General features: G+C 37.2%; 1 protein-coding gene across 23 annotated transcripts in view; it reads left to right on the top strand.

Moving 5' to 3' along the window:
• The window catches only part of CADPS2 (calcium dependent secretion activator 2), a 590,044-nt gene that overhangs the window by 448,822 nt on the left and 128,393 nt on the right, over positions 1 to 12,829 (top strand). For all 23 annotated transcript variants that reach the window (XM_043463600.1, XM_043463598.1, XM_043463588.1 and 20 more), the window contains 2 exons: positions 7,874 to 7,937; positions 10,968 to 11,091. In XM_043463600.1, the coding sequence (XP_043319535.1) occupies positions 7,874 to 7,937; positions 10,968 to 11,091 (188 nt within the window). The remainder of the gene's footprint in view (positions 1 to 7,873; positions 7,938 to 10,967; positions 11,092 to 12,829) is intronic.

The raw sequence follows: 12,829 nt of genomic DNA, 5'->3' as shown, positions 1-12,829 counted from the left end.
TGCCCCTCCCCTTCCCTAGCAGAGCACTGCAGGTTTTTTTCCCTAGAGAGGGTAAAATTAGAGGGTACCTGGGCTGAGGTGGAGGAGGGGAGGAAACAGGCACAGTTGGAGTTCAGGATTATATAGAAACATGGGGATTAAATAAATGTTTATTCTGAAATCTGAGAATCACAGCCTTCTCCTTCCACCTCACGCACTTGGCACCCAAAATGCTGGCAGGCAGGCAAACAGGCTTATGCCTTCCATACATATTATAAGTGTCTTCCCCTGGGACTCTGACTACACAAGAGAAAAGACCTAAAGCTGTGAAAAATAAAGACTCCCACAAAACAGCTCAGCTCTAGTCCCTGTCAGCAAAGACCACAGTCTACACATCCCCACCTAGGTGCATATAGCTTCTGTTCAGTTATTTAATAATGCAGTTTTGAAAAGGATGAGACAGCCAAGGTAAGGCTTCAGATATTTGGGGAAAGTATTTGCTGTAGGGCTCAAAGCCCAAAGAAGTAATACAAAACAGCAACTTGGGGAAAAAAACGGACCAAATGGGAAAAAGAAAATGGTGGAGGAGGTGGTGGGAATCTATTGTTAATATATTTGGAGAGATTTGAGAATATAGAGTGTTTATGAAACAAAAACAAGATTTTAAAAAAATCTTAAGGAAAATTAAAAGCTCTTAGAAATTGATGCAGATGACACAAATAATACATACACACTATTGAGAAATTAAGTTAATGAAACCTTCCAAAAAGTAGGAGAGAGAGAAGGATAGGAAAATAGCAATACAGTTGGCCCTTCCTGTCCTCAGGTTTCACATCCCTGACTGGATCGATTTGGATTAGTTGAATCTGCACATATACAGGGCTGATTGTACTGCACCATTTTATATAAGGGAATTGAGTATCTGTGGATTTTTGCATCCATGGGGGTCCTGGAATCAATCCCCTACAGATACTGAGGGGAAGCTCTACAAAGACAGGAAAAATGAAGGATCTGCTTAGGCGTTTCATCATCATAAATAATAGGAATTCCAGAAACAGTTAAGGCTGAAGGTAGGAAATTATCAATAAAGTTATTCTAAACAATTTTCCAGAATTAAGACACATAAGTGTTCAGGTTAAAAGAGTTCATTGAGTACCAAGCACAATGAATTAAAATAGACACTCATTAGAGCATGTTATGAATTTTCACAATCTTGGACATAAAAATGGGGATCCCAAAGCACAAAAAAAATCAAGAATCAAAATTACTTCTCAACACTGATTTGTTCTACAACAGTTTTTTGTTTGTTTTGTACTTTATTTCATATTTTATTTTGATATGATTTTATATTTACAGAAGTGTTGCAGAGAGAGGACAGAAAGTTCCTGTATATGCATCTCCCAGGTTCACCTAAAATTAACATCTTATGTGATAACTTAAAAAATTACATTGACACATACAATAACATTAAAACCTACTATGTGCTGGGCAGTGAACACATTTTTTTAAATGATCCTTTTCTTCAGCTTTCATTTTGATGGGAGGAGCAGTACTGATATTCATAAAGCAATGCATCAGTGACTTCACAATTTTGAGAAAAAATTATTTCCAGCCTAAAATTCTATACTAGTAAATGTCTCCATTAAGGGTAGAAAGAAAAGAAAGTGAAGTCGCTCGGTCACATTCGACTGTTTGCCACCCCCATGGACTGTAGCCCACCAGGCTCCTTCGTCCATGGGATTTTCCAGGCAAGAATATTGGAGTGGGTTGCCATTTCCTTCTCCAGGGGATCTTCCCCACTCAGGGATCGAACCCGGGTCTCCCGCGTTGTAGGCAGACGCTTTACCATCTGAGCCACCAGGGAAGCCATTAAGGGTAGTGGTAGGATAATGATATTTTCAGGATATCATAAAATAATGATACTTTCAAAACACGTGCTCCCCATATTCCCTTTCTGGAGAATGAAATTTACCAAGACAAAGGAGAAGACAAAGAGGGAGAATTAAGATGTATATAAAAATGTAATTAAAAGAGACAAATTTAGCAAAGTATTAATTATAAACAAAATAGTGGCACATAGAAAGTAATCATATTAAATACATCTCAGTTATCTAAGACATTTATATAATTAATGTAGATTGTGAATTTAGATCTAACCCACAGAAATGATGTAACTGCATCAGAAATTATGTTCAGGGTGGTACAAAGTAGTCTTTAAAAAAAGCAACTTTACATCCAAGATGGAATAATGGGATGATCTTTACCTTTCACCTGAAACGATTTTTTAAAGACAAAATATATGGGAAAAAAATGCTTTTCAAGCTAGTAAATGTAAGACAATGAATAACAATGATTCCTAAGAGATGGGAGACAATGAAGAGGCCCTTTAATTGCCCTAGCTGGACGGACTTCCCTTGTGGCTCAGCTGGTGAAGAATCCGCCTGCAATGTGGGAGACCTGGGTTCAATCCCTGGGTTGGAAAGATCCCCTGGAGAAGGGAAAGGCTACCCACTCCAGTATTCTGGCCTGGGTCGAAAAGAGTTGGACATGACTGAGTGACTTTCACTTTCACCTGGGTTTCCCTTGTGGCTCAGCTGGTAAAGAATCCGCCTGCAATGTGGGAGACCTGGGTTTGATCCCTGGATTGGGAAGATCCCCCGGAAAAGGGAGAGGCTACCCACTCTAGTGGCCATGTGTGGATGTGAGAGTTGGACTATAAAGAAAGCTGAGCGCAGAAGAATTGATGCTTTTGAACTGTGGTGTTGGAGAAGACTCTTGAGAGTCCCTTGGACTGCAAGGAGATCCAACCAGTCCATCCTAAAGGAGAAGAGTCCTGGGTGTTCATTGGAAGGACTGATGTTGAAGCTGAAACTCCAATACTTTGGCCACCTGATGCGAAGAGCTGACTCATGGAAAAGACCCTGATGCTGGGAAAGATTGAGGGCAGGAGAAGAAGGGAACGACAGAGGATGAGATGGTAGGATGGCATCACCTACTCAATGGACATGGGTTTGGGTGGACTCCGAGAGTTGGTGATGGACATCCGGGAGGCCTGGCGTGCTGTGGTCCATTGGGTCACAGAGATCAGACACCACTGACTGACTGAACTGACCTGAACCCACTCTAGTATTCTGGCCTGGAGAATCCATGGACTGTATAGTCCATGGGGTCACAAAGAGTAGAACACGATTGAGAGCCTTTCACTTCAATACCAGGACAGTGTTTCTAGATTATGATCCAGGAAGCAGGAATCTGGGCAGATCCCAGTGATACCCTCACTTGAGGAGACAGAGCTGAGAGTCCAGAAGTATAAGGCAGCCACAGTTTTCAACTCAAAGTTCTAAAGGAGAGAGTAGACAGACCTGCAACTATTTGCTGAGGGTCCCCCTGGAGTCTTCAGCTAAGTAATGATCTGTGCGTGAATGTGAGGAAACTGTTCAAAGTTGTGCAAAGAATTATGTGAAAGGATTATAAGGGATTTCTTTACACAGGGCTAGGGCTAGTTCCCAGGGAAGGCCATGGCAACTCCACTCCAGTACTCTTGCCTGGAAAATCCCATGGATGGAGGAGCCTGGTGGGCGGCAGTCCATGGGGTCGCTAAAAGTCAGACACAACTGAGCAACTTCACTTTCACTTTTCACTTTCATGCATTGGAGAAGGAAATGGCAACCCACTCCAGTGTTCTTGCCTGGAGAATCCCAGAGACGGGGGAGCCTGGTGGGCTGCCATCTATGGGGTCACACAGAGTCAGACACGACTGAAGCGACTTAGCAACAGCAACAGCAGGGCTAGTTTCAGTTTTCAGTATCTAAGATAGAAGCCTAAATCATGAGCATCAGGTTGAATACAGACGGTTTTGCCTCAGTAGTGGGAAAAAAAATTAGCCCTAGAATAAACACTGTCATGGTCTTTCCTAAGGAGGTTTAAAACCAAGATTCATATAATAAAACTATTTGCAAGTAATTTAACTGCCTTCCAAAACAAAATGCAAGAATATTTAAAGGAATACAAAAGTTTTCAGCCACAAATATGGTAAAGCAACAGTGTCTAGCATCCAGTCAGAAATTTCTCAGCATACAAAGAAATAGCAAAATACAACAATAAAGAGAATAAATACAAGCAAAAGTGAAGATGACACTGAAGACAGAATTAGTGAACAACAGTATTAAAATAATTATTGTTACCTCATGCCATGTGTTTAAACTGTTAAAGGCATCATAGGAAACCTACAACTAACATCATACTTACTGGTAGAAAAGGAAGAGTGAATGTTTTCCACCTTTGATCAAAAGGAAGACAAGACTATGTACTCAAAAATCAATAATTAATGTGGTGTAGAGTCCAGTAATAGACTCACAAACATATATGGTCAGTGAATTTTTGACAAATGTATAAATAATTTGCAAAGTATACTTTATTCAACACATGAAACTGACTATTGGATACCCAAATGTAAAATAACAACTGTATCCATATCTCACACTTGGTCCAAAATTTAATTCAAGATGGATAGACATAGAAAACACAATCTGTGTCATTGGACTAAGCACAGGTGCTTAAATGCAACACCAAAATCATGATTCATAAATAGAAAGATGTTACCTTGAATTTTATCAACATTAAGAACTTTTGATCTTCCAAAGACACTGTAAGGGAATCTCAGAATGGGAGAAAATATTTGTACAATACATATTCCTCAAAAGACTTCTATCAACAATATATAACACTTTTCTTTTTTTTTTAGCTGTGCCACATGACTTGCTGAATTTCACTTCTCTGACCAGGGATTGAACCTGGACCACAGCAGTAACGGCCTAGAATCCTCAGTCACCAGGGAACTCCCTACAAGTAACTCTTAAAACAATAAGAAATAACACAACCCAATAGAAAGTTGTTCTGACAGATACTTCACTGAAAATGTATCATGGTGAAAAGGCACATAAAAATAGACTCAACATCATTACTCTTTAGGGAACTACAACCTAAACCCACACTGATTGACAGAAATGTAAAATGATACAACTCACTTTGTAAAATACTTTGTGATTTTTAAAAAATGAAACACCTAAAGTATGACCTAGCTAGTCCATTTTTAGGTATTTCCCCAAGAGAAATGATGGCATATACCCACAAAAAGACTTTGATGTGAATATTTATACCAGCATTTTCATAATAGCCAAATTATGGAAACAAGTCAGGTGACCATCAAGAAAGAATGGATAAAAAAAATATTAGAATACTTCTGAGAAATGAAAAGAAATGAAATATTGATGCATTGCAGTAGCATGAAAGGATATCAAAACAGTTATGCTGAGAGAAATCAGACCTAAAAAAGTTCACACTATATGATTTCTCTTAACATGGAATTACAGAAAATATAAGCTAAATGACAGTAAATGAGCAATTGCCTGGGCCCCAGGAGTGGGAAGGAAACATTGGGGGTCATGAATATGAATATTGCATTGATTGTCGTGATGGGTTCACACATATATGCCTTGCATACATATTGTCAAAATTTATCAAATTGAATACTTTATAAATATGTGTAGTTCATTCTATATCACTTATACCTCTATATTTTTTAAGTTAAGTACTTCTCTTTCATAGTGAGAAGTTAGTAGGATAATATCTAAAATTGGAAAATTAAAATTTTGAAATGTTATCATGTAGGTCAGGAATATGACATTTAAATACCAAAAGAATCAGCTAAAAGTTTAGGACATATTTTCCTAGAGAAATTATTTGAAAAGTGGGATGGAACTGACAAAAACAGACAGGTTTTTCATAAAAAATTCCCTTAGAAGAAGTTTCCTTTGAGGCTATGTGCATATATAACTTTGATAAAAATAGATACTGTATTTAAAATTTTAATATAAAGTTCAAAGAAAAGAAATAGTTTAATCATTGGGCAGATCTATGCAGGCTCATTTATCTGTGTAATTAATTGACTAAAGTGAAAATCAGGGTGACTTTAATTTATTCAGATTAGGTATTAAATTTGGTTGAATTTTATTTGATAATTGAGTGTTTTTCACTTTGCTTAGCTATTAGAGAGCTATCAAAGTGGTAAAAACCCAAAATATTTATCCTGAAAAGCAGAACAAAATGATTCCCTTCTTTTCAAACTTATTTTGTGAGGATTAATTAAGCTTCTGTATAGTTATTTTCTGTATTTTATTGATTCAGGATTACTTGTACTCTGTAAATGTGTTAAATTATTTACACATCATGGGCAGCTAATGCTAATTCAGAACATACCCAGTGGGACCTCAGAGCCCTGAAATGCTAAATGTAATCTGGGGATCAGTAACATTCCATTCATAAAATGTGTCACCCACAGGTTAATGGAAATAAACAATAGGAAAGACAATGGGTGGATTATGCAAATATGCTGAAAAGATTTAAGCAGGAGGAGGGGACTACAAGAACCCAATTTGTGTTTTATTTAAACATGGATTAAGGTTTATGGTATACAAAATGACTAAGGCTACTTTCCTAATTTGCTAATACTCTAAAGAAAAGCACCAGTGGGGTGGGAGTGGGGGGCAGAGAACTCTAACAAAATAAATTGGTGATATTTTTTATGTATGGGTGGGGCAGAGGGTTAAGAGGTGCAGAGAGGCAAGACTAAATGAAGGAGAATTTTAACAGTAAATGAAATGATGCACAGTATTCTAAAGAGAAATGTGAGTGGCTAGATTTATGTGCCACTTATTTGCACTTATCTGACACCAATGAAAGTTTCACAAAACTAAAACCTAGTCTGAATATAAATTCAGCTACTGCTTTGTGAGGAATCAGTCTTTCCGTCTAAAATTTGGGTCCAGTAAAAGAACTTGAGCTTAAACTATGTGTGCTTTGGAAGGAAACCTCTTCAAATTACAGTGCGAAAAGTAATCATTCCCATGATAATTATGTCTTAGAAAATATGTCTAGTGAGTCCTTGGATAATGGCAGAAGACATGGCAATGAGTAAACTTTCCAAGTTATTAGTTTGAAGGTGTCTAAGTCAGAGCAAAATGGCACCAGCTGCCTCAAGCTCTTGATCTCGGGGGCGAGAGTAGGGTGAGTGGAAGAGATCAGGGAGGGGGGCTTTGCTGAACCTAGCTGAACACGGGAGGCGCTCCTGCGGGGTGAAATGGCTGACATTCTGCGCTCTCTAAGTGGAAAGTGACCCTAAGAGGGACCCCTTGTAAAAAGCAGTAAACCTGCCCCCACCGCGTGGCAGCTGACTTATGAGGAGCCCACGCACACTCCCAGTCCCGACCCTGATTTCAGAATATCCACGTGGCCTGCCCTCCAGTTATCCGTGTGTGTGAGGGTTGCATGAGACGAGAAACACTTTGGATAAATGACTTCTGGCCAAAGAGCTGCAAAAGGTGGGAGGGGTGGGGCGGGGTGGGGGCGCAGCAACACCAGCGGAGCCTGGCAAATATGAGGAAAGGTGGGGAGCCGGGACCTTGCTTCCCGCAGAAGCTAGATGTGTGGTGTGGGTTTCCACCTTAAAATCACACATGAGTGCACGAGGCAGTGGGGGAAATCATTTTATTTTATCTCAGAGTTTGAGTGACAAAACGTAAACAAGAAATTAGAAGGAAATGCATTTTAGGTTTCCCTTATAGGACCTTAGGGATTCCGCTTTGATTACCGTATTTTTCGATGTACCTGTATCATTGAAACTTGAGAATCTTTTTCATCACAGTTTATACCTTTACTGTTTTAAGACATTTAACTCATGGGACTATAAAATTTCAGCAGTTAAAATTCCCTGCATGGGTCGGTGCCTTTTTAACCACATTCTGCTGTTGTCCAATAACGCCAAGTAATCGAAAAGAATTATTTAGCAGTCTTGGATATTACATGTTTGACTCTTTTGTTCCTCCTTTTTTTAAAGATACTGTTTTCCCTTTGGAAGACCTGAGGGTGCACTGAAAGCTACACTTTCATTACTTGAAAGGGTATGTTTGAACATGACTTTGTAAGTACTATTTGCATTCTCAATGGCTGTGTAGTTATTGAACTAGGCTGACGGTCCCATTCCTTAGGAGTGTGATATCCTCTAGGTTTGTTGCATTTCATCAGTTTCTCACTTTTTCTTACTACATTCAAATTCTTCTATATCTTCCTTTTCCTCTCCAAAACCCTTCTGAAGCCTGCACCACTGCCATCCTGAGTTTGTAGCATCCTTTTGTTAATATCCATTTTTCCCACCTCTTTGTTCCCCCTCAGGAAATAGTCATTTTTTATTTCAGTTTAATATAATCATGTTTCTCAGACTTCACAGTTGTCTTTTATTATCCCCCCTTATTTGTACTTCTGCCTGCCATATTCCTCATATCTGTAAGAGTTCTCGGCATTTAATATTCACACACATGTCATTTCTTTCATTCTCAATTTGCCTCAAAATTTATTTCAATTCTATTTATGTGTTACTTTGAGTGAATTCACAAATAACAGAAATTGATGATCATAGAAGTCGTGAAATTATATGAGTGTATGAAAAGTAAACAGCAAATAAGGCTTTATGTCCATGTTAAAAATCATTAGTGAAAATATATTCTCCACTGCTGTTTCTGTGGTAGATTAGGTGAGAAAGGGAAATATCATTTCATCTAGTTATAAAACTATTCACATGCTAGTTGGAAACTAGCAGTTGAGTAATGTGGACAAGTTTTATTCCTTATCCATATTAAAAAGTATATCTAGCGATCATCTCTGTCTCATGATTTGATTATTCTGGTCTTGGTTTGTTGACTTCAAAGCACTTGTTCTTACTGATTTTTCTGCTCAAGGAATTCCAGGTAATACATTATTTATTCGCACCTCTCTGAAAAGCAAAAAGGGGAGACAGTGTTCAGTGATTTAAGAATTTAGGAGAGGAGAGCTAGAACTGAGGACTGAAGTGAGATCTTTGGAATACAGATTAGTGTTATCTGTCTCTGTCTTATCCTTGATCACTGTGAACTATGTGATAGAAATATTATTGTCATAATTATTTTACTAGAATTTTTATAGTATTAAAAGCTGCCTGTAACTCAGACTTTTCATAGTTTTCATTTCCTCCTATGCATTAAGGTATTGTTGATGAGACAGAAGTCTTTAAAGGCAGCTTTGGTTTTTGGAACGGCATCCCATCCTGGGTACCCAGCGCAGCCTGGCAGTGTGCTGGTTTCCATGGCAGAGCTTCTGTCCTTCCCCCAGCAGGGAAGAGTTAGTAATAGCAGAGATGCCCTCATGGCCTACACTGACAGGTGGCAGAATGAACTGATATATATATATATAGTATATATATATAGTAACTGATCATGTCTCTTACTGAACTGAGGAAATGGTAAGGGCTATTTCTTCATTTTCATGTCTGTACTTACTGACATCTTAGAAAAATAAAATTGCATGTGAATTGTTGATCCTTACGATGCCTTGAATAAACATGGGGAGGAAGCATGAAACATAGGTTGTGCCTCCCTTTTGCACGTGCCAGTCCTTTATCTGTACTTCTCCAGGAAAGGGGATTCAGTTTCCCCACACACACTTCAGACAGTGTCCAGCTTCTAGATACAATGAAATACTGCCTGATTTTAACCCTAAATACAGACATTCAAATTTTAAAGCTGTTACTGTTATTTGAAAGCTTGGCACCATGGGGAAAGTCTAATAGTAAAATTAATCTTAAATTTTAGTAGTAATCACATTAAAAAGAATAGTGCCTGTTCATGCTTTAACTGTTGGCAGAAGGATTTTTTTTTTTCTGGCAATAAAGAGTCTAATGTGCAGTTCTAGTTCAAGTGCCAAATATATGTCAGTGTGTTAAAGATTTTTAATATGAGAATATGAAGAAAGTTTAATTTGATAGGAGAGGAAAGTTTTAAGTGATAAAGTTTGCTGTTTTCAGAAGGAAACCTTGCCTGACAAGATGAAAACATGTTGTCAAGGATCACCAGTGCTAGAATAATTGAATGAATTTGAGATTATAAAATTCTTCATGCTGAGGCTGGTCAAAATAGAATGAAATAATGAAGCATGAAATGGATATCTTCATGTTCTTTTAATATTTTTTTTCAAAGTGAAAGACTGATAGAGTAAGAACATTTTAAAAAGTATTGTCTTCTTTATGTTAAGATTTTGCTATACCTGTATTTTGTAGAATTTGAATGGAAGCAAAGCAAGAAAAATCATATTACTTATAGGGAAGATAGAGGTTGACTAATTGTATAACTAAAACTTACTGTAAGCAGTTTTTTTTATCACTAGGAAAGTTTTAAGGAAAACTGTCAATGAGTCATTATAAAAGTACTTAACTGAGTTACATGTTGAATTCTGGATATAATTGCATTTTCCATTTGCCAACAGTAATACTTGTAAATAGAAAATCCAAAAATATAATTTAGGAACCCATAATAATAATTTAGGAAAGTAATCAGTTTTTGTTTTTTTTGTTTAATTTCAGAAAGCTTCCTTTTGTTTTGACATTTGATAGTCCTTTCATTTCACTAAGACAAAGAAGTCCCCCCCGCCCCCGGCCCCCAGCAGATCAAAATAAAATACAATTAGTGAAAGTAGAGGTCTTGATTTTTGTAGAGTCTGTAAATAATGCTTATTTTAATGAAATTTGTGTTTTCATGTATATTGCTCCAAATATTTAAGGCTTTTAAATCAAGGATGTACAAGGTACACTTTGTACAAGGACAAAAGTTTCGTCCCAAGGACTGTAACCCTCATCTGAAACAGCTGCTCTAGGCTTTCTGTTTCCCTGGAGGAAAAGTGAGTCCCACTGAATGGTAATGTAGCCTGTGGGCGTTTTTGATATCCTTACATGAGGCTTAGACAGGAGGAGCCAAGACTCAGAGATTACTTCCCAGCTGTGAAGTGCCTCCTCATTGCCTCCCTCAAGGTTACCTGGGACCCCTTCCTACTAATAGGTTTAGGACAATTTGTGTACTTGCTTTTCATATTCTATGCAGTCTCTGTCTTTCTCTTTCTCTCTCTAGGTTTTAATGAAAGATATTGCCACTCCCATACCAGCAGAAGAGGTGAAAAAAGTGGTCAGAAAATGTCTTGAGAAAGCTGCCTTGATCAATTACACGAGACTCACAGAATACGCCAAAATAGAAGGTCAGTGCAGTGAGCAATTGCTGAAGTGGCCGTGAGAGCCAACAATGCCTATTAACTGCATTTTCTGTGAGAAGTCCTTTCCTTCCCTGAACAAACCTGTGCCATGGCAAAGGGAAATGTCTCATTAAAATCTCAGCTGGTGAACTGAAGAGCTTTTTCCTATTCATTGCTTTAATATGCCTCCTGGGACTCTGCTTGAATGAAAGACCCGGGATTCGTGCTTAAGTTGTCCTTTGTTCTTATTTTGAGTTTTGAAGAAACCAAAACGTGTTTTCATGGGTTGTATTTTTTGACATTACAGTGAGTATGTCTAACATTTAAAGGATGGGCAGTGTATTCATTCTTGGTCTGTAACAGTGTACTGTTACATAATTTCATTTTCGGTTCTGCAGCATCTCTCAGAGAAAAGAGGAAACTTGTTGATTATGGTGAGGGCTGAAACAAACTGATAGAATGTCCTTGCAACTTTTAATTGCTTACAATATATTGATGCATTTGAAAGATTAGCTCTCTTGAGAGGATTGTGCATTTTTTTCTCTTTCTTCAGGTTTTATTCATTAAGGATAATTCATTTTCTTCATTAAGGTTTAAGATGCTTAGAAATACATAGATTGAAATTTGTGGCGAAGTCACACAATCAGCTCTTATCTAACCGTCCTTTGACTGATATAATTAAAAGCAATAGAAATGACCTCAGATTCTCTAATTATCAGAAAACTAGCTTGTGTAATACATGTAGCTTTAACTTAGGAAAGAAAAAGTTTGTGGTGTTAAATAGTTATCTCTAAAAATAAAAAATAATTGTCCATTAGAAAAAAATTTAATAACTTCTAATATAAAAGTGTATTTAATGAATTATAAGTTTATTAATTAGTTGATATTATGATAGATTCATCAAAATTGGGATGGTGAAATAGATGATTATAATTGGCTGTGTTATATCCTTTTTTCTCTCCAAACCTGATCAGGCTTTCTAACGAGCACGTGATAACCAACCTCCTGAGTGATTAACAAAAAAGCCATCCCGTCACTATAGCAACCAATATTATATCACGAGAGTAACAACATGAGACCTCCTTAGTTACCAGTTTAACTTCATTAATTATGATATCATGTTGTGTTAAAGCAAAAGCGATTAATATTAGATCATTTGGGGAAAGTAGAAACAGATTGGTTTTCACATTTTGAGTACTCATCCAAACAGTTTTCATGTTTTGGGAATATTGGGTTTTGTGAACATGGATTGAAAGAATTTATATAAAAATAGAGATATTAAAACTTTCAAGTTTGGCAAAGAGAAAAAACTTATGGATAATCTGAGTAAACACAATATTGTTTTATCCAAATATTATGAACCCTGTACAAAAAACTTTGAGAATCCTTTTGGTCTTTACTATTTTAGTTAATATTTTTGACCATTACCTTATCCAACAATATTGAAAAAATATGCCGTATATTTTTTTATTTCTGTGTTTATTTTCTAGTTGTAGAGTCCATTTTAATATGGACAAATGAAAAATTTTTTTATACAGAGCCATGGACTTCTTTCGTTAATCAGCTAAATAAACACATTAACAATGTGATCAGAAAGAAATGGTTATTCTTCTGGATCACACACAAAAGCAAGTCTGTGTTAGAAAAAAGCCTAAAGTAGGATCCAGTGGGGTGGGAGCAGGGAATTCTCCCACCTGTTCCTTTCTGGAGTCATCCCACTCAGAACATTCTAGAAAAGGGATCT

Source organism: Cervus canadensis, chromosome 3 (genome assembly GCF_019320065.1).
Source record: "Cervus canadensis isolate Bull #8, Minnesota chromosome 3, ASM1932006v1, whole genome shotgun sequence".
Classification (NCBI taxonomy): Eukaryota; Metazoa; Chordata; class Mammalia; order Artiodactyla; family Cervidae; genus Cervus; species Cervus canadensis.
This window is presented reverse-complemented; position numbering and strand designations above follow the sequence as displayed.